Source organism: Ictalurus punctatus, chromosome 4 (assembly GCF_001660625.3).
Source record: "Ictalurus punctatus breed USDA103 chromosome 4, Coco_2.0, whole genome shotgun sequence".
Classification (NCBI taxonomy): domain Eukaryota; kingdom Metazoa; phylum Chordata; class Actinopteri; order Siluriformes; family Ictaluridae; genus Ictalurus; species Ictalurus punctatus.
Window position 1 is genome coordinate 11902501 of NC_071284.1, and position 20781 is coordinate 11923281.

The following is a 20781-nucleotide window of genomic DNA, read 5'->3' on the forward strand; positions in this document are numbered from 1 at the left end:
AAAACAAAGAGGCAGTATTTTGTTTTGTTTTGTTTTTTGTACAAACTTAAATCTTATTGACCCAGATGGATGTGATGCTGGATGGGCCAATATACAGTAGATTAAACAGAAATTATCAAAAAAAATTATAAATAATAATAAATTTAGAAAAACTTGGTAGTTTTTTTTTGAGTGAGGTAAAAGCAAAACTCCTTTGGCTTTACTCATGTTAGCATTCTGTTTGTCTAGCATCCATTTTTAAAGCAAAAATTTTCAAAAATTACATTCTTTGACACATTTACAGGAAAAAAAATAGACATAGAATTTGACATTAAAATTCTGCGACACTGCCATGCGTCACAGTATGAACTACTGAGCATGAGACACGGTGAGTTTGTTTTAATGACACTGTATACACCCAAACAAGCCCAAATAAATTACAGAGGATGTTGCTGACATTCAAATTAAAAGCAAAAGTGGCTGTATCACAAAGGGAATCTGACTAGACATGGACTTGACTTTACTATGGTGGGATCATGATCACGAGAAACTTTCATTATAGCTATGATGAATGGACCATTTGCTGTAGCAGCTGATTGCTTTTTACAAAGTCATAAGACTAATTTCCTAAAGGTCTCCTCTTTGATGCTTTTTTCCATAAAGTCCATGTCGGCTTCAATGCATTTATTAAATTCACACCCCCATGCTTGCTATAATTTTTTTTTAACACGTCTGGTAAAACAAGTGCCTCTGAAATAATTATCAGTGAATGCGCCATATGAAGGAAAAATGGATGTTTTGTAGCTGAATTGTGCAGCCAAAGAATGTCTCTAACTCTTGTTTTATGGACTACAGGAGAAAACACTCGTAGCTTATGGAGAAAAAATATAATTGAAACTGATTCGGAACCACTGAGGTATCACTATCTGTCAAAATCTCACTGGGGTCATATCAGTTTGCTAATAAAAATGGCTATCAACCAGAAATATTTTTATCTGCATGGATGGCAATATGAATGAAATCTGGTTCAATCAATCAATCAATCAATAAAAATAATAATAATAATAAAAAACCAGCATGGTCTCGGTTTTTTTCATTAATACTGAATGATTTCTTTTTTTTAACGTAATTGGTCTGCAATACTGGACATTGCAGCCAGTGAGTCCTTCCAGTGTTCCTGAGTCCTTCCAATGAATAAGGAGCGAATAAGAAATGCTTAATAAATGGTCCTATTGAAATATCTAAAAATTGTTTTGCAACTGTATAGATAAGCTGTTAAAATGTGACATGCAATTAAAGCGGTTGCAAACATCTGCACCCAACTGTATATTGACGATATCGAACACCAAAATGCGTTCAGTAATCTATAGCATTACAGAAGTGAGAACGCTTAGACAGAGGTGTATGACCAAGAGATGTTTTCAATCATTTAATCAAATAAATTTTTACTCATACATGATAAGAAGTGCCTATATACACCTATAAAAAGTTTTCTTCGTAAATTCCACTGTTCGTTGAACACAAAAATTCTTTCCAGCTGCCACTTTCACAAGACCCAACTACTCCTCTACATACAACTGCTGCCATAGCGAGGAAGCAGGACTGGAGTAGATATTCTCTCCTGCATGATTTTCCATAACAGTAAGAGCTGAGGTTTCAGGACTCAGCACTGTTTCCGTCTCTCCCCCCCTGCGGGCTGGGTCTATAGCCAGAGCTCCACCCTGTAGGTGATACAGGTGATCACCAAAGGGGCTTCCTCACGAGGAAGCAGTCCCTGCTCGCATGAGCTTAAAAAGGGCATTTATGTTGTTGTTTTTAATGGCGTCCCTGCAGGCAGTGATCACCTGGTTCTTTGGCTTTCCCACTAAGAGAGAGAGCGAGAGAGATTAAAAAAAAACAATGCTATATTTAAACATGTTTGTTTGTCATGTTAATGAGAAACCAGAAAGTGCAAAATCGTCACTGTAGTGAGACTGGACACTCCTTCCATAGATGTTAAAGAAGCATAAACATCGTAAACGGAAAGGTTCAACAATTGAGATTTAATCTGTTTATTATTAACCTTAGGTTTGAGTGTTTCTAGAAAGAGATTCACCATAAACCATTCTGTGAGTTCTGCACCTACCTCTCAGCCTGCCGGCTCTCTGAATGGCTTGGTTCACAGCCTTAAGGCGGGTCAACAGTGCATTGTGGTTGTTGGAGCGGATTTTATATTCGTTGATCAGATCTCGGTTGAGGTTGTATAGCTCGATGTAACGCTTCTTCATGGTCTTTCTGTTAGAGAAAGGTGCGGGGCGGATGTATGTGCAAGACAGGGAGACAGAATGAGACATGAGAGCAGACATATTTACAATATTATAAAGGCAAACGTGCAAGCGAAGACACTTACAAGTCCCCCATGAGCCTGGCATCTTCGGCCTGCACCAGCATGTTTCTGATGTGGCTGGAGTGATCCGCCATGGCTGCGGTCAACTTCTGATGCACCGAGTGGAATTCGTCCACCTGGCACCACAGTAATGCATGTCAGCATAGCTGTTCAGTATAACTTGCATGTCCATTGCGGTGACTGTGGTGGTCCCTTCCATTTCACTGGTCCCTCCTAATATAATCCTTACAAAAAGATGCTTTAGGATCTAATCCAAGTGTTGACAAGCTAGCTATCTTGATTATGTAGTTTGTGCTATGTTAGTTCAATTACTTTTATTTTATAATTAATCTTATAGCATGACAGCATTCAGTCATTTAGCTTTTTGATGATCTATTCCAGTGAGAATCCCGAAGTGTAATGCTGAGATCCACAGCATCTTTCTGATCTCCCACCCAGAGAACACAGCTAGTTTTGCTCTCTTGCACTCCCAGCATTGTTGAGATTCAAACTTGCAATCTCCCCACAATAGGGCAAACGTTCTCCTCTTGTGTCTCTCAAGAGCCCGACAACCAGCTATATTTAACATCCTGGACATCTAAACATTAAATACTGTATAACTATAAACAGATTTAAAAAAAATATGATGTCTTATTCTTTAATAAATAAAAGATTGTTAGCATTGGCAAATTGCTATGGTATAGGACATTGTTGTTATAGCAAAATAATCTTTACGGTGGTATGGGCCTTCCATTTCACGTTGGGAGTCATCACACCAAAACATCATCAGTTATTTTTCTACAACAGCATAGCCTCCATCATGTTTTATTCCTTATCGATCAATGTAGCTAGCCATGCAGGTCATTTTAACCTATTAAAAGTATATATGTGACATCAGTGAGCCAGTGTGGGAGCAGCACCACAACAATCACCCCACAAAAAAAGAATAAAAGCATGAATATTATTCAGTGGTTAAAAAAGAAACACATTAAAAACAGGTAGCAAAACACTCTATTAGTGACCTCTGTGAGAGTGACTCGAAGCTCCTCAAAGTAGATAGGAAAATCAGCCTCAGCCTGCAAATCTTCAATGGCCAGAAAAGTAGCCAGTGATTGGACCAGATCTCCTGCCAGGTCGATGTCATCTGTATTTAGTGTTATCTGAAAGATCAATGGTACCAATAGTATTAGGGAAAAAATTGTATTAGTTCTGAGGTTTTGGAATAGTTCTTAAGTTTTCTGTCTTGTAACACAATAGTTGTTCATAACACACATATTTGGTAAAACAAACACACACACCTCACCACTGGAGTGCATACTTATAGACAGCAGTCCTTCTCCACGCAGTGCTGTGAATGTCATGTTTGGGCTGTTAATGCCTTCAGGTAGTAAAAAGTTCTGGTTCAGCCACATGACAACCTGAATATAGATACAAAGTCTGCTTTAGTAATGGCAGACATGCACAGTTAAATCACAAGGGAATTTGTACATTATCAAAAACGAATCTCATACTCCTCACAAAGAAGCTAGTGTTTGGATTCCACAGACACTCCCAAGGGGTACCACCAGAGGGCGATATCATACCAAGCAACACTATACAAGACACTATACCTAATTAATGTTATATATCAAATTACAGTCATTTAGCATGGCTGCACTAAACCCGCAATCTCTCAAGGTACAAGGGAGATGTGCATCATGACTTCTCTGACATGGCACCCAAGTGGAGGAATGAACTTCCCCTATCTGAGTACTTGGCTATCTTCAAACAAAGACTAAAGACGCACTCATTTAGTAAGTATTTAACTTAACACAGGGTACTCTAATCTAGTTGCTGTACTAACTTTTTGTTATATTAACTCCTATCTAACATGAGTTTTATCTTAAGGGGCTTCTTAGATCCTGACTTATTTGTAACAACATGAGGATATGTCTTTGGTCAAGACATGGCGAATTTACTAAGAAATACAAGGGTAGGAAAACCTATTCACAAAGTGTTTTACAATCTTCAGATTAATACGTTTAAGCAGGTCTATACACTATTTATTGTAGACTAATAAGCAAAGCTGGAGGTTAAAAAAATAATAACTTTTTTTTCTTAACAGTCTGAGAGAGACTCATAGAAAATAGGAATACATCTTACAAGCTATAAATGATAACCTGAAGATAAACTGAGGGAATAAACTCACATATTGAATAAAAGACGACATTACACTCCTACTGCATTGATAAACAATCAACTAAATGTTAATCAATCCTAATCTCACTTAAAGGCCAAACAGCATATGGATGCTGCCCAGTGCAGTGTTCCTCTTCTAATGAACATCAGCCCGAGGCGTATTCAATGTTACTGTAAAATGAGCATACGCAAATGAGTTTCCTTGTTTATCAATTTCATCTGTGGTGTGTCTGTACAATCAAACTAATTTCTGGTAGGAGTGTGTATAAACATTATGTGTATCACTTTAACAACATGAAAAATCCATTCGTAATGGTCTATACACATATATATGATACCATTACTTTATTTAAAAACAAAGGATTGTCATATGCATATTATATGTAAATAAGGAACTAGTGCCCAGGAGTTGATTCATTTGTCCTTGTTTTGATGTTGTGTGACAGTTTCAAGAATCAGACGCATATTCATGGCCACACCATTCCGTGCACCCAAATCTGCCCTCATTATGGTTTTTCTGTGCAACTTCGATGGATACGGACCATTAAGTGCATACAAGTAGGGAGCAGGAAGCCTTCTCCCTGGGCAGACAAATTACTGTTTCCCTAGAAACAGCTGAAAATAATGAAAATAAAGTGGTGTTGTTGTCAAGCATGTGTTGCTTGTTATGGAGAAAAGTGCTTGCGCAGTCGCAGCATGAAACATTATGCTTTGGTGTTATTGGAGCAAAAGACGCACAATTTCCTACACTGCATTTGTTAGAGTTTAACAAGTGTGATGTTTAAAATGTCATCTTGTCAATCCAATTTGGGTTGATGGGTCTCTCAGCATTCAAAAAGATAAGACCATGGAATTGTTTGACTGGAAATAACTACCTGGGAGCGTTTCCAAGATGGCTGCCGAGTGGTCAGGATTTACATTAGAATGACTTTGCTTTAGTGCAGTGGTATAAAACACTAAACCAAAATTTGAGTTCAAATCTGAACTCTGTTAGCATTATAAAACCCTTTTTAAGAAAATAACTCATTGATGGGCCTTTTTGTTTGTACCAGCGTGCATTTGTATGTTTACCTTACCCTTTGTGGCCTGTCGTTGATACTGAACGTGACTCTTCCCTTTGGCTGGGGGGTTGAGGGATCAACATGAAGGTCGTACATGGAGAAGCGAGGCAGCTGACGAGTTATCTCAAACACGTGAAACTGTGTACTAAAGGGAGGGGATATAAAAAGATGTAATTATTAAATAGGGAATCTTCTGTGTTCCTCAAAACACAGACAAAGCTCTCCCAAATTACTTTGGATCTACGTCACATCTTGTGTGCTTTAATGCAACGCATCAATTTAGGAGCTCTGTGCTTCATCAGTGGTTAATAATTAAATGAAAATGGTCTGTTGACATAAGTGAGTTTTTGTTTTGTGCTCAGAACTCCTAGCAAACAGAATAAACAGCTTAATATAGGAATAATATATGAGACTAAAAATTGGGTTAATGATGTTTGACGCACATCAGTTTAGACGGTTTTGTGGAATGGAGGAAGCCCATTATTTCCTTTGTTCTGTTCATCCAGACGATAATTCCTTGACAGGTTTACTACTGTTAAATGTGATAGCAATTCAGTGAGTACAGTCTGGCATTATTCTTTTCTAGAATGATGCACAACCCTCTCTGTTGTTAAAGCAAAAAAACTGCATTAGTTTTTCAAACAGGTTTCCTCATTTGTCCTTGATGTTCATCCTATTTGGAGAAATTTCCTTTTTTTTTTTTTTTTTTTTAATTTGTTTTTTTCCAAAAGTAGTAAAATTCCAATGACCTTTTGGCAGTGACTAGTTTCTTATCAACAATAAAAACACAACTGTCAAGTCTAACAGCTGTGGACACCTGCCATTCAATTGTATTAGTCCTACATACACATATGTAAAAGGGTTATAGTCTCCGTTTGCCCTTACCAGTTTAGGAACATTTTGTTTTGGAGTCCAAGAATGTAAATATTAAAATTAAACAAATATATCTGTTCTTCCACTTTGACCCTGCTGCTTTGTCAGTGCTATCTGTTTAATCATTTACCATTTGGCTCTTTTATTTTTGGCAATTTTACCATTTAGGCCCCCAGGATGACTACATACTGATATGATTATCAACAGGATAAAAATGTACCTTGTCCTTCCACCCACAAAGGCCTTAATGTGCAGATCTACTGGAATGTCTTTAGGAGGAATTATGGGAACACAGATGCAGCCAGACAGGCTCTGAGCACTAGGGTGCACCACATGACTCTCCCCCTCAAAAATGCCCTCAGCAAAAATCAACACAGCACGAATGATGGTCTCTAAAGGAAGAGAGAAAGCAAGAGCATTAAAAAAATGTGGGGCCTAGGGAGGAGTGAGTGCAGGAAGTGAGGTTTGTGAATTATGAAAGGGATGTTTAATTGTTATCCGTTATGCAGTGACAGGCTCTTTTGAGGTGTTTGAGGTGACTAGTAGTTGAGTAGTTGATCCTACCATTGGGTGTAGATATGCTGAGCTCTATGTGGGCTCTCTGGTTCTCAGTGGCTGTTCGTACACTCAAGGCTGTTTGGAGCTGAGTGTTGGCAGGAATGACACCCATCTGACTTTCCCCTTCTATGGCACCAGGAACAGCCTACAGTGAGGGGAAATAATTATTCAGACACTTTTGTTTTTGTTATTTAATATACTTCCAGTGCATATATCCACTTCAAAATATGCACAAAAAAGTATGTATTCTTAAGCATTAAAACACCGTATGTGTTTAAAAAAAAAAAAAATTGATAGGGGAAAACAGTATTCTGCCATTATGTTAAAACATATATATGTAATGGTTACGTAAAATATAAATCATATTCTAGATATAAATGCAGGAAAAAATAATAATAAAGTACTTATGCAAAGTGCACCTAGTGTCATTACAAAAGATGTTGCCACTGGTTGGGAAGATTTCATACAACACACATTGCAATCATGGTGAAGGTGAAAGCGCTCCCTAAAATTCTCTGGGAAAACATTATTAAATCCAATAGGAAGAAGCTACAGAACCATAGCAAAAACCTTAAACATTCCTGTCAATACAACTGTTTCGATAATATGCAGGTGGAAAGTTCATAGAACCACAAACAATTGTCCTGGACAGGTGCACAAAAGCACTCTCACACTAATGATAAGGAAGGTAAGAGAGAAGGCGGCAGTCACTTGAAAAGAGCTAGAGGACGACCTGAAAGCAGCAGGTGACACAGAGAATAATAAGCAATGAACTGCAACACTATCATCTCCAATCCCACAACTCATGCAAAACTCCTCTGTTAAAAAAGAAGCACAGAGATGCATGTCTAAAAACATTTAGAGAAATCAGAACTGTTTTGGAGCAATATACTTAGTTAGAACTCTTGGGCAATTATTTAGCTCATCATGTTTAGAGAAAGAATGGTTGAGTGTATGATCCCAAGAACATCATACCCACAGTGAAGTACAGAGGTGGAGTACCACGATATGGGGCCGCTTTTCTGCGAACAGTACTAGGGCATTACATGTCATAAAAGGAAACATGAATGGAGTAATGTACCAGGAAATATCGGTGAAGAATTTAACGTCATCGGCCAAGAAACTGAATGTGGGGGGGAAAGTGGAGACACAAAGCCCAAACATACCGCCAAACTCAACTCAACTGCTTTCTAAAAAGAAGGTGAAGGTGTTTGCATATCTTAGCCAATCTATTGACTCTAATCCCAGTGAAAATGTATGAAGGATTCAGAAATTGCAAGCCTATCAGCAGGACCCTTGTGACCCAGGGGACCCTTGTGACCCCCCCCCAAATCAATTTCTTTATGCTTATGATTACATACCTCTTGTTCGTAAGACAAAAGACATTATGTGTTAAAGTTTGATGTGGATATACTGTATGCACTGGAAGTATATTATATAACAAAAAATAAAAGTGTCTGAATACTTATTTCCCCTGAAAAACCTTCAGCTTTTTCAACCACAAGTCATGTTGTGTCTACTGAACAGACGTTGCATATTTATTTGTATATGTACAGTGAGGGAAAGAAGTATTTGATCCCCTGCTGATTTTCTACGTTTGCCCACTGACAAAGAAATGATCAGTCTATAATTTTAATGGTAGGTTTATTTGAACAGTGAGAGACAGAATAACAACAAAAAACATCAGAAAAACGCATGTCAAAAATGTTATGAATTGATTTGCATTTTAATGAGGGAAATAAGTATTTGACCCCCTCTCAACCAGAAAGATTTCTGGCTCCCAGGTGTCTTTTATACAGGTAACGAGCTGAGATTAGGAGCACACTCTTAAAGGGAGTGCTCCTAATCTCAGCTTGTTACCTGTATAAAAGACACCTGTCCACAGAAGCAATCAATCAATCAGATTACAGACTCTCCACCATGGCCAAGACCAAAGAGCTCTCCAAGGATGTCAGGGACAAGATTGTAGACCTACACAAGTCTGGAATGGGCTACAAGACCATTGCCAAGCAGCTTGGTGAGAAGGTGACAACAGTTGGTGTGATTATTCGCAAATGGAAGAAACAGAATTGTCAATCTCCCTCGGCCTGGGGCTCCATGCAAGATCTCACCTCGTGGAGTTGCAATGATCATGAGAACAGTGAGGAATCAGCCCAGAACTACACGGGAGGATCTTGTCAATGATCTCAAGGCAGCTGGGACCATAGTCACCAAGAAAACAATTGGTAACACACTACGCTGTGAAGGACTGAAATCCTGCAGCTCTTTGGCAACAACTCAACTCGCCGTGTTTGGAGGAGGAGGAATGCTGCCTATGACCCCAAGAACACCATCCCCACCGTCAAACATGGAGGTGGAAACATTATGCTTTGGGGGTGTTTTTCTGCTAAGGGAACAGGACAACTTCACCACATCAAAGGGACGATGAACAGGGCCATGTACCGTCAAATCTTGGGTGAGAACCTCCTTCCCTCAGCCAGGGCATTGAAAATGGGTCGTGGATGGGTATTCCAGCATGACAATGTCCCAAAACACACGGCCAAGGCAACAAAGGAGTGGCTCAAGAAGAAGCACATTAAGGTCCTGGAGTGGCCTAGCCAGTTTCCAGACCTTAATCCCATAGAAAATCTGTGGAGGGGGCTGAAGGTTCGAGTTGCCAAACATCAGCCTCGAAACCTTAATGACTTGGAGAAGATCTGCAAAGAGGAGTGGGACAAAATCCCTCCTGAGATGTGTGCAAACCTGGTGGCCAACTACAAGAAACGTCTGACCTCTGTGATTGCCAACAAGGGTTTTGCCACCAAGCACGAAGTCATGTTTTGCAGAGGGGTCAAATACTTATTTCCCTCATTAAAATGCAAATCAATTTATAACATTTTTGACATGCGTTTTTCTGGATTTTTTTGTTGTTATTCTGTCTCTCACTGTTCAAATAAATCTACCATTAAAATTATAGACTGATCATTTCTTTGTCAGTGGGCAAACGTACAAAATCAGCAGGGGATCAAATACTTTTTTCCCCCACTGTATTTACACTACCAGTCAAAAATCTGGAGACACTTGACTGAAATATTTTTCATGATCTTAAAAATATTTTGATCTGAAGGTGTATGGGTAAATGTAAATGAAATCGGTGTTGTAGACAAAAATAGAATTGTGCAAACATATCCGTTTCTTTCATTAGAAAACTAATTTTATTTACAAAAACATTATTTTATTATTTTTTTTTAAATGGATGACTTGGAGAGAACTTTTATTCTGTTTAAAAAGCATCTCAGGGAGATTCCTCGAGAAATCGGTTGAGAAAATGCCAAGAATACATTTCTGGAAATTCTAGGCAAAATGGGTGTCTACTTTGAAGATGCTAAAATATTAAATTTTTTGAATTATTTTGGATTTTTTATCACAACATAATTCCCATAGTTCCATTTGTGTTACTCCAGAGTTTTGACGACTTTATTATTATTCAAAAATGTGGGAGAAAAAAAATTAAATAAAGAATGAGGACCTTGTTATTTTCCTCATAGTTCCGTAGCTCCAGTAACAGGTTCTGTTTGCGCTGGCTCAACTCTCTAACGAGCTCTTGTTCCACACTTGTATCCATAAGATTCCCCTTCAGCTCCTTACTGGCTGGAAGGTAACCACGCACTATAAGACAACAGGTAAACAAAGATAAGCGGATGATGAAACACAGTAGTCTGCTTCATTCAGATGCCACTACTTTGAAATCTGTCAGGTAATTCCAGTGCTATGGATGTGATTTTTGAACACATATTGAATTAGGGAAGTATATAAATTGACTGCACACGCTTAGCATCAATGAGTCAGCATGTCTGACCATGTGACGCCCTCAGGGAGGGTAATAATTAAAAACAAGACATTCACATGTTCGTTATACATTTTACACATGGACAGGGTGTTTAAGAGATAACGTTTTAAATTTTGGTAAAGCATTTAAATGCCTTGCATGTTAAAGACTGTTACAAATATTTTTTTGTTTTGTTACATACATGAGTGAATAATGCATAATCTGAAAGAAAAAATTAAATAAAGCATCCCCTCCAACAGACTTAAACCTTAGGCCTTACTGATCCAAGGATGTCTGGGCTAACTATTTAAAACAGTGCTGGCTGAAACATGTTGTCAAAGAGTATTAAATATTTGATGGCCAAATTATATAGGAATGAAGACATAATGATGCTATAAAGGGCATTCGTTTATATGGATGGCAACGCTTCCTGGAAAATGATGTTTTCAGGCTCTTCTCTGATTACAACCACACCCTGAATATTGCTCAGGGCTGTGTCTGCACTAGTGATTGCATTTCAGTGTGGCACTGCAGTAACGCATTGAAGAAAGTGAAGTCAGCATTTAATCCTTAAAAGGAAATGTTTTCTGTTGACTGTTTTTTACTTAAAAATCAGGCAACATAAGGGCAATGCAGTGAAGTTTTTTTTCCTTTTCAGTGTGGTAAGTCTTCTGCATCTCCCTAATAAAAAGTAGGAAATTATCTCAGGGAACTCAGGGTACAAGGTGGGGGACACCCTGGACGGGGTGCCAACCCATCGCAGGGGAAAATCGCACACGCATTCACACACTACAAATAATTTGGAAATTCCAATCAGCCTACAATGCATGTCTTTGGACTGGAGGAGGAAACCGGAGTACCCAGAGGAAACCCCCGCAGCACGCTAGCCACCAAACCACTGTGCCCCCCTTCGTGTTATGTTAAAATATTAAAATATATTACTCAATGTAATACTCTTTGCATTTGCTATATCACCTTCTCCCTCCACAGAGGTGCAAATAAGCTGGACCTGTCCATCCATGCGATAGTCTCCCTCTACCACACCAGCCACTGAGGAAGAAAAGTTGTCCTTGAAGATAACTTCACCAGTTCGATCACTACGAGCGTCAATCTAGACAATCATCAGAAAGGATATCTTGTAAAGAGGCAAAGAGTGATGAAGCAGTTAAGTCAGATGCAAGTGTCTGGTCTCACCTTCCCATTAGACCAACCGGTTATGAGCTCTACAACTCCATCACCATTGAGGTCAAAAGCATGGATGCTCATTGCATGATTTTTAGACTATGAAAAGAGAAGAAGACAGGCCAGTATCATTATTCACCTTTCTTTCTTTTTTTTTTTTAAAAGACCCCTCATAACAGTAACAACTTGTTTGCACTGTAAATTTTCCACTTTCAATTTATTAACTACATTACAAAAAAAAACCCAGTACCTTGATTCTCCAGTAGCGGGCGGTGCGGTCATACACTCCCACCGTTCCGTTAGCCAAAGCGTAGCCGAACCGGCTTCCGTGCATGTGACACAATGATGTTACAGTCTGAGAGAAACAGAAAGTCACCAATAAACTTGCAGTGTGGATTTTTACACAATTCTCTTAGCCCGCAACGTTAAAGTAATCAAATATTTATTTTCACAAGTTACCTCATTCTCTGCCATCTCAGACACCAGCTCATCTTCTCGAAATACCCTGATGTCAAAATCTTCTGATCCCACAAGAAGCTGCAAATAATACACAGAAACATACTACACATTTATCATTTAACATGCTGTTAATGCTAAATAAATATGAACTGCCAGTCACACGTAAAGACAAACATTTTGCTTCTGTGACTTTAATCAATTATAATCAATGTATAGTTTATAGTGTAGTACCAGATACATCAGGGGATGCTAAATCAGTAGCTAAATCAGTAACAAGCAGACTTCATTTCCAGGCTATTAAGTTTTAATTCATTGTTGCCTAGTGTACAAGCCGGTTCAACAACCAGAAAAAGTCAAAATTACTTATTGACGTTTGGGGAAGAAAGAAAAAAAGTTTTCATTTGGAATGTATGTTTCTGTAATGCACTTCACGCTATCTAATCTAATAAACTATCTAATAAACATATGCATCGTCCACCCCTGTACATTATCATTTAATACAGTATGTACTGCTCTTGCCATTACTAACACCATGAAGCTACTAGACTATAGCGGGTCAAACAACTTCATTGGTCTCCCGTTCTTAACAATTTTACTTGTGCTTTATCCTTTCAACATTTTATTGATTCATTAGGTGCAGTCATTACACAGGCTTTCATCACTCTATGAAGCTCAGAGCTAAGTATTGTGTGGGTTACTGCTATGCGGTTCATATACAATTTTAGTAACGTGTAGATCTACGTATAACGCATGATAAAACTAGAGATCGACTGATAATTGTTCCTCCCTCCCCCCCAATATTGAAGCATTTTTCCATAATCAGTTATTGGTTTTGTAATATCGGAAAAAACTTATACATTTTGAGAATTGCGCACAGGAGCACTATTGCAGCACTAAATCTGTGGGGAAACTAGTCAACATGTAAAGTGTACTTGCTTTGATTTAATTAATAAACTTTATTTAACATAACAGCCATTAATACACATATTAGATGTTTTACAAATGAGATGTGTTACATAAATGCTTGATATGTAGTTTAAGCAGCTTGGTGCTAAGAAAGAGAGACAAACTCACCGAGTCATGTAATTTGCATACCTCATCGAAACTTTTTTAAAAAAAATTTTAAAAAGACATTTTGGTAACAGTGCACTTTATTTTTTGCATTTTTTAAGACCCCTCTATTTATCGTTGTATAAATAAGAGTTTTGTTTTGTATGCAAGGAGGAAGTGAAATTGACAAAACTGTTATAAATGAAACTGTTTGTTCAGTTCAGTGGTGGTGTTATCATTGTGTCAAAAAAAAATAGTAAAACAATAAATAAATATCGGTTCTGCATATCGGTTCTTGGGAACATAAACATGCAAAATATCAGTGTCGGTTTTTTAAAAAAAAATCAACATCAGTCGACCTCTAGATAAAACTGAACAGAATTGACACGCCCATGTCAAATGAACGGTAAATGTGAATATAAATCTTACATCTAGTTTAACTAGGTTGTGTGTGAACAATCAGTCACTCATCTTCAGTAACTACTTTATCTAGATCAGGATCTTGCTGGGCCCTGTGGAACAGTGGAGGCTGGAAAAAAAAAGAACCTGGAAAAAACACAGACATGAGGACAACATAACAGACACAAAGAGTAACCCAAGACGAGGAGACGATCGGGAACCCTGAAGCTGCAAGATGGCTACACGCTGTATCATGGTGCCACCCTACTGTAAACAATCACAACAGTATCTATCAATCTAAACAGTAGAACTAAACCTTACCTCATTCTTCCCATCACCAGTGAAATCACACAGCACCATTGATCTCACGTTATCACCCGTCACCTTACGGACACAAAAACAGACTTTAAAATTCCCTTTAAAACATCTTTGCAAGCAACGAAAGGGAAACTGACAGAGTGTCTTACTGTCCAGAACTGATCGTTTCCTTCATAGTCAAAGCCTTGAAGAGCGCAGTTTCCTCCAATAATAGCAAGGGGAGAATGGATGTTCCCTAACTTTCCCAAAACAATGGCATTGGCTCCATCTGTCACCTGTAACACACAAGTGACACCACAGAGAACTTTCATTGAACAATTTATAGACCACTATCAGTACGTTTACATGGACAACAATAATCCGATATTAACCCAATTAAGACAATACTTTGATTAAGAATATACCATGTAAACAGTGATTTCTGATTACCTTAATCCGGCTGAAGTCATATTTGAAGTAAACACAAATCGAATTAAGACATGTGGAGTATTCCTATTGTAGTCGCATTATAGACATGTACACACTATTAACCTCGTGTGGGAGATTTCGCCACATTTTACGACAGGACACATACAAAAATTTTCCATTCGGCGTCATCAAATACCATTAAAACGGAATGTCGGACGGCGAGGCATGGGGACGTAATGACGTGTGCCGTTAATCGATCTATGTTCGATAGATAGATAGATAGATAGATATATCCTCAAAGAGGAAATTTGATTCCACCGTGGGTGCGTAGAAAAACATAAACACAACACCAAACATATTAACCATCAAAATCAATCACAGACATAGAGGGGAGAAAGGGACAAAAAGAAAACATCAGGATCATATAACGTAAAACGGGATCATGAAAGGAAAATTCTAAAAGCGTCTCATGTAAACACCTTAACCAGGATATTGTCTCATTCAGAATAAGGTCAATAATTAGATTATTGCTGTCCATGTAAACGTAGTCAATTTTTAAGATTATAATTCAACTATGCATTCAAGAAAGGTTCAAAGGGTTTCCGAACCATTTAATCTCATTCAACAATTAAAGATATGAATGGCACTCACCTCCCTGTAGAATATGTCAGCATTGTCATGTACATCATAAGCGAGCAGGCTGGTCTGGGAGCCCACCAGTAGTGTGTCCCCTGTTGTGTTGGGACCCAAAATACCAGCTGCAAGACAGCTTACTGCCTGGTTAATATTAAGCAAGGTGATGTCGGAGTCTTGGGTACTCTGACTCAGGCGATGAGCTGCTTGCCTTTTCCCTCGAACATGAGGGTTGTGGATGAATACCTAGCCAGTTTGACAGTGATTTAGATGTAGGGGGTTCAATAAGATAATCCTTTTCAAAATTGCACAGTACTCTTACCTTGCCTGCTTGCGTTGCTGCAGTCAAACATGGATGAACGCCATCAAATTTCCCCACAGTAACCATCCGTGGGTTAATCTTATGGTTCAACTTCAGGGTGAAGATTGGGACCAACATGACGGCACAGTTTAGTGCAGACTAGAGTCTTAAATAGATCAAATGTGATTTAGGAATATTCAGTCATTTGGAGTAAATAGATCTGAGTGTGTAATTTGTAATTTGGAGTAAAAGTCATGCTAAAGCACAATAATGCTAGGTGCATAAATCCTCCTGTCTTTCTAATGAAATAAACAGCTTAACGTGCGTCTGTCGCCTGCGGTTGCCTAGCAACGCCGTGCGCTTGGGAAGGCTTTTAAATCCAGTTACTTTTGCTAGCGTGCTAAATCGCTAATCTTAGCTAAATAAGTAATATTAGTTAATTATCGCCTTTAGCAACAACAACAACAACAACAACAGACATGTCTTGGTACATCGCTTGAGAATATATAAGGAAACGCACTATCTGACTGCTGAGGCGAGTTTAGAACTAGATATCTGCGCTTATCTTAGCATGTCAAGCTGCTAACTAAAGAAAGCTAACTAACCAGTTGGAATGGTTATAAAATAATAATTTATACTCATGTGTGACGCTGGATATGACAGCAAAGCATCTTAAAATCTTACCCAAATCCTTTATTTACTGACAGAAAAGATTCGTACTTAGAAGTTATTCTCCTGACTAGCATGTTAAGCAGAGTATCCTAGTTCTTCCGCGCATGCGCAGGATTTCTGACTCAGGAGGGGGGGGGGGGGCAGTGGCGCATACGTAAAATTATGTTCACTATCACTCATATCTATCATAACACTTCATATTCAAACATACGTATGAATGCGGATATATTTCTGATATGCTACAGCTTCTAAATTAAGCAGTTAGCAGCAAGGTTTTTACAGGAGACTTTTGAAACGCGCGTGCCATTTTAGCAAGTCTGCTCGTGAAGTTTAATGGGAATTCTGGAGGAAATTGGTATACCAGATCTTTCACTCGGTTGTAGCACTCAGCTCTACAGTGAGCTATTTTTTGGGGAACCGTGACCTCGCTTGAGAAGACATTGCACTCGATACACCAGCCTGGTGCTGATTTTCAAAAAAAACCCTTTATCATCATGACTGAGTGCAAAAACTCTGATTCTGTTTGTTGTGGTCTCGCGCGCCGGTATTTAGCCGCGTGCACACAGGGTCCATGGCAGTCAGAGGAAGTGCCGTGTGCAAACAGAGCCCACGGAAAAACACTGAAAATGAACTCTAATTAGGAGGATCAATTCTTTTAAAATTAAATTTTGATTATTTAAATAGCTATTGTGTCTGTGCATTAAGTTTGTAAAAAATATTTTTTTTAAAATAATTTAAATATATTTACTTTTACATTTAAATACAACACAGGTTTCTTGAAATGTTCCTTACAAAGAAAGATTATTAATATTATTATTATTAATAATAATAATAATAATCTCTTTCTCAAAAGGCACAACTTTTGTCATTCTAGTTTACTGGAGATTAAATGGGATTAAATAGAATGAGTATTTTTTTTTTTTTTACTCCTGGGACAATTAATTAATGTATTGCTTTTGAAGGATTTGTGTATTATTGTAGTTTATTCGTGCATTAAAGAAGTGTTCAGTGACCAAGGCAATGACATCTAACTGAAAATTAACTGTAATTACAAAGATAAACTGAAATGAACCTCTTTCAGAAATTAATTGAAATTATTTAAATATATTTGAATATATTTTCTAATCTTTGAATTAAGTTTGAACAATTGAGAAGAGTTTAACCAATTATATAATTTTTTAATGTTTACATTTGATCATTAATCACATATTCGTCTTCCTAAATGCATTGTTTTTTTTTTGTTAAATCTTACTTATCTTTCTAAATCGACGCGTGTGACTTAAGATTCTAGTTTATTCGAGATTGACTCTAAAAAGAACCCCCCTTTGGGACAATTGCTTTGAAAAGACTTTTTTTTTTTTTTTTGCAGTTTCCTCGTGCATTTTAGGAAGTGCCGTGTGCAACGAGTGACTTAAGCAAAACTTTTTAGCATTAAACACAGACTCCTTCAAATATTTGATTTCCTAACTTCACGAATAAACTAAAACAAAAGCCTTTCAGTGACACACCACAACGCGGTCATAAACTCCCACCATGATAACAGACTCAGGTGAGCTTTTGAACTGAAACTAAGAAAGCTGATCAGAAAGAGTAGGGTTTGTGTATAATGATATAAACAAAGGTGTTGATTTAGGGGGAGGCGTGTGTAATTATTGTTTGAGGGTTTGCACCCAGTGTAGATGGCGTAATTGTGTCAGTGAATGAGTGTGCAGCCGTGTGCAGTGTGTTTGGGGGCGGAGCCTCTGATTTTGCACTCGTCCTGACCTCATGAGCGTGCTATAAATTCACCACCTGCAAGTTCACACAGCACATTCAACCTTCAACCACCACGGAGAAGCTTCTACACGACTCCAAGACGCTTAACGAGCTATTCCCAAGACGATAATGGATCCCTGCGAGTGCTCCAAGAGTAAGTAGTTGTTGTCTTCTTTTATTTATTTTTATTTTAATCATTCCCTTCTCGTTTAGTTTTAGCAGTGTCTTGAATTCGTGAATAAATACCTTGTTAACAATACTGCGTTCTTCCTCGTGACAGCTGGAACCTGCAACTGCGGTACATCCTGCAAATGCTCAAACTGCCAGTGTGCATGCTGCAAGAAAAGTAAGCTTATTTTAAACTTCTCAATGAAATCCCACTTTAGTTCATGACTTGTCAATTACTCACGTCTCTTTGTGTCTCAGGCTGCTGCTCTTGCTGCCCTTCTGGCTGCAGTAAGTGTGCGTCTGGATGCGTGTGCAAGGGTGATACCTGCGATTCCAAGTGCTGCCAGTGAAGACTCCAACGTTACCTCCATGTTACTTCGTCTTTTGTATAGCTTGTAGCATGTAGGTTTCTCCTTATGTGGACATTCCAATGAATAGTATCAGTAGTACATGTCCTTGGTAGTGACCTTTTTTGTCAAACTTGTTGCTTTTGTCTCTAATGACTTTTCTCATGTCATCTCCTTTTTGTATAAGGCCTTCTCTTCCTTTGAAGAGGAGGTGCTTTGGCAAATAGGGTTTTTGACACTTGTGGACTAACCATACATGTAACTGTCATAACTTCATGTATAATAAATGATGACTTGAATCAATCACTTGCCCATTACTTTTATACCAGTGTGACTTTTATCCTTCATTGTGCCTCATATCTTTTTGATGGTAGCTTTGCCATCTACAGAGGAACCACTTTGTCTTTATGCTAGGAGTAAACAAATGCTTTGCTCTAAGCAGTTGGTAATGGAGATTCTTGAAACCTACTCACGCACATGAGTGTATTCCATTGAGGCTACAGCATGCTAGAGGTCCAAGCTACATTCAGTATCTCAAACATTTAAGAAGGTATTTTGCAGAAGGGGGGCAAACCTTTAGCTCTTCCACCTTTGTAACAAAGAGGTGTGAAACTGAGCTAAAAATGGTGGGTTAAACAGCCTGCAGAAGTCTGTGTTAAATTTTTGAAGTTTTGGGGGTTTTAAGTGCTTTGTGTCTAATTTGTGTTATTGATGGGTTAGATGCCTAGAACTTTAATTACACTTGCATTTGTGGTATTTGGCAGATGCCATATCCAGAGTGACTTACATTTCTCATTTACACAGCTAAGCAGTTGAGGGTTAAGGGCATACACAGGAGCATTACTGAGACCAGGCATTGATGTTGGGTGAGGAGGCCTGGGTTGCAGTCAGTGTTCTAGTTCATCCCAAAGGTGTTCAGTGGGGTTTGAGGTCAGGCCTATGTACAGCCCTCTTGATTTCTTCCACTCCAATCTTAACACACCACATCTACATGGAGCTCACTTTGTGCACAGTAGCACTGTCATGCTGGAACAGGTTTGGGCCTCTTAGTTCCAGTGAAGGGAAATCTCTGGGGAAAACAAGACCTAGAATGACTTTAAAACAAATCTTTATATCCAGTGATGTTTTTAAAGACATTCAAAAAGAATTAAGACGACTTAAAAACCAAGGCATCCTGGTTTAAAGACTCTTCAGTCTGGGATTCTATTCGTATGTTATATATTGGCTATGTAAATACTATATAATTGTAAAAAAAAATTTGTATAAATTTCAGTAAAATTGTTTAAAAGAAATCTCAGTACTATAGCGTACAAAGACATTTGTGGCCACAGTTATTGTGCAAATGTATTGTTTGTTAATATTTAATATTATTTTGCAATGTGATGATTTGTATGTTCAATGTACTATTAATTAAAAAACAAAACAAAAAAAAACGTTTATTTTGAGGTCTGTCCAATGTTTGTATAGTTGGGTTTTTAAATAAAGTTATTTTGAAAGCGCGGCCGCGTGACGCAGCAGGGTGAATTAGCCAATCAGCGGCGGCGGTGTACAGAACCCGGGAGTGAAACTGGAGTAATGTGGATGCGGCGCTTCTTGCTCTAAACTGTCAAAACAACTAGTTTGAGTGTTCCCTCGCAATTTAACGGATTTTGGGAATAAAGCGGTAAGTGAAACGATCAGACTCGGACTGAGTTACTTGTTCTCGGACACCGGTGCTTTCCTTCCTGTCATGACGCGTGCTGGACTCCTGCAGGCTAACTGCTCAGCTAGCCCGTGTGTTTGTAGTTAGCTAACGAGCCGGGCTGCTCATTCATACATTCAGGCATGTAGATAGTTGTGACATCTTTTTCAGTTTTCTTTCCATATTTTAGCACAATATTATAAATAAATCCGTTTCCACAACATCTACATTAGCCGAGTAACGTAGCCGTGTAGCTAACTAACGTTATTTAGCCGGACTAGATGTGTTAGGAATCAGTTCACTAAAAGCCTGAAGCCCGAGAGGCTCCCTGTGTCATTTCAGCTTTTATTGTGAAGTGTGTAAACCATTCATTAAAAATAAATAAAATGAATCAGTTGAGTACTGGGCGATATGATAAAAAATACTGTATTGTGATACTTGACGGTATTTCTGTGATGCACAATATGTATCATGATATATTAGTTTGATAACAAACGACATGCAAAAAATAGAGTTTAAATTAAGAAACTAGTGCTGGGTATTGGGAGCAATTTGCTGATTCGATTCTTATTTATGTGGGTTTGAT

The 20781-nt window shown here is 38.3% G+C and overlaps 3 protein-coding genes across 4 annotated transcripts in view; 2 read left to right on the forward strand and 1 right to left on the reverse strand.

Annotated features, from left to right (window-relative positions):
- Positions 1-1380: 1380 nt before the first annotated feature.
- Positions 1381-16397, reverse strand: bbs2 (Bardet-Biedl syndrome 2). Of its 2 annotated transcripts, none has more exons than XM_047154918.2 (18): positions 16257-16397; positions 15594-15738; positions 15290-15517; positions 14380-14505; positions 14234-14296; positions 12464-12541; positions 12255-12359; positions 12017-12103; positions 11798-11933; positions 10523-10662; positions 7021-7159; positions 6677-6848; positions 5599-5728; positions 3643-3762; positions 3367-3504; positions 2369-2481; positions 2105-2253; positions 1381-1843 (listed from the first exon to the last, which is right to left on the reverse strand). In XM_047154918.2, exons 2-18 carry the CDS (start codon positions 15708-15710, stop codon positions 1737-1739), a joined length of 2148 nt encoding a protein of 715 aa, XP_047010874.1. In that variant the 5' UTR covers positions 15711-15738; positions 16257-16397; the 3' UTR covers positions 1381-1736. The 2 variants fall into 2 exon arrangements, with proteins under 2 accessions (XP_047010874.1, XP_053533934.1); XM_053677959.1 differs by having other exon boundaries at positions 16293-16389.
- A 1731-nt stretch (positions 16398-18128) lies between these two features.
- On the forward strand, positions 18129-18817 carry mt2 (metallothionein 2). Its single transcript, NM_001200077.1, is given in 3 exon segments — positions 18129-18153; positions 18280-18345; positions 18426-18817. Coding segments are annotated over 3 exon segments (183 nt in total). The 3' UTR covers positions 18518-18817.
- A 1215-nt stretch (positions 18818-20032) lies between these two features.
- Positions 20033-20781, forward strand: part of nup93 (nucleoporin 93) — a 31455-nt gene continuing 30706 nt past the window's right edge. The window contains exon 1 of the mRNA XM_017465906.3: positions 20033-20177. The gene's annotated coding sequence lies outside the window, so the exon portion shown is untranslated. The remainder of the gene's footprint in view (positions 20178-20781) is intronic.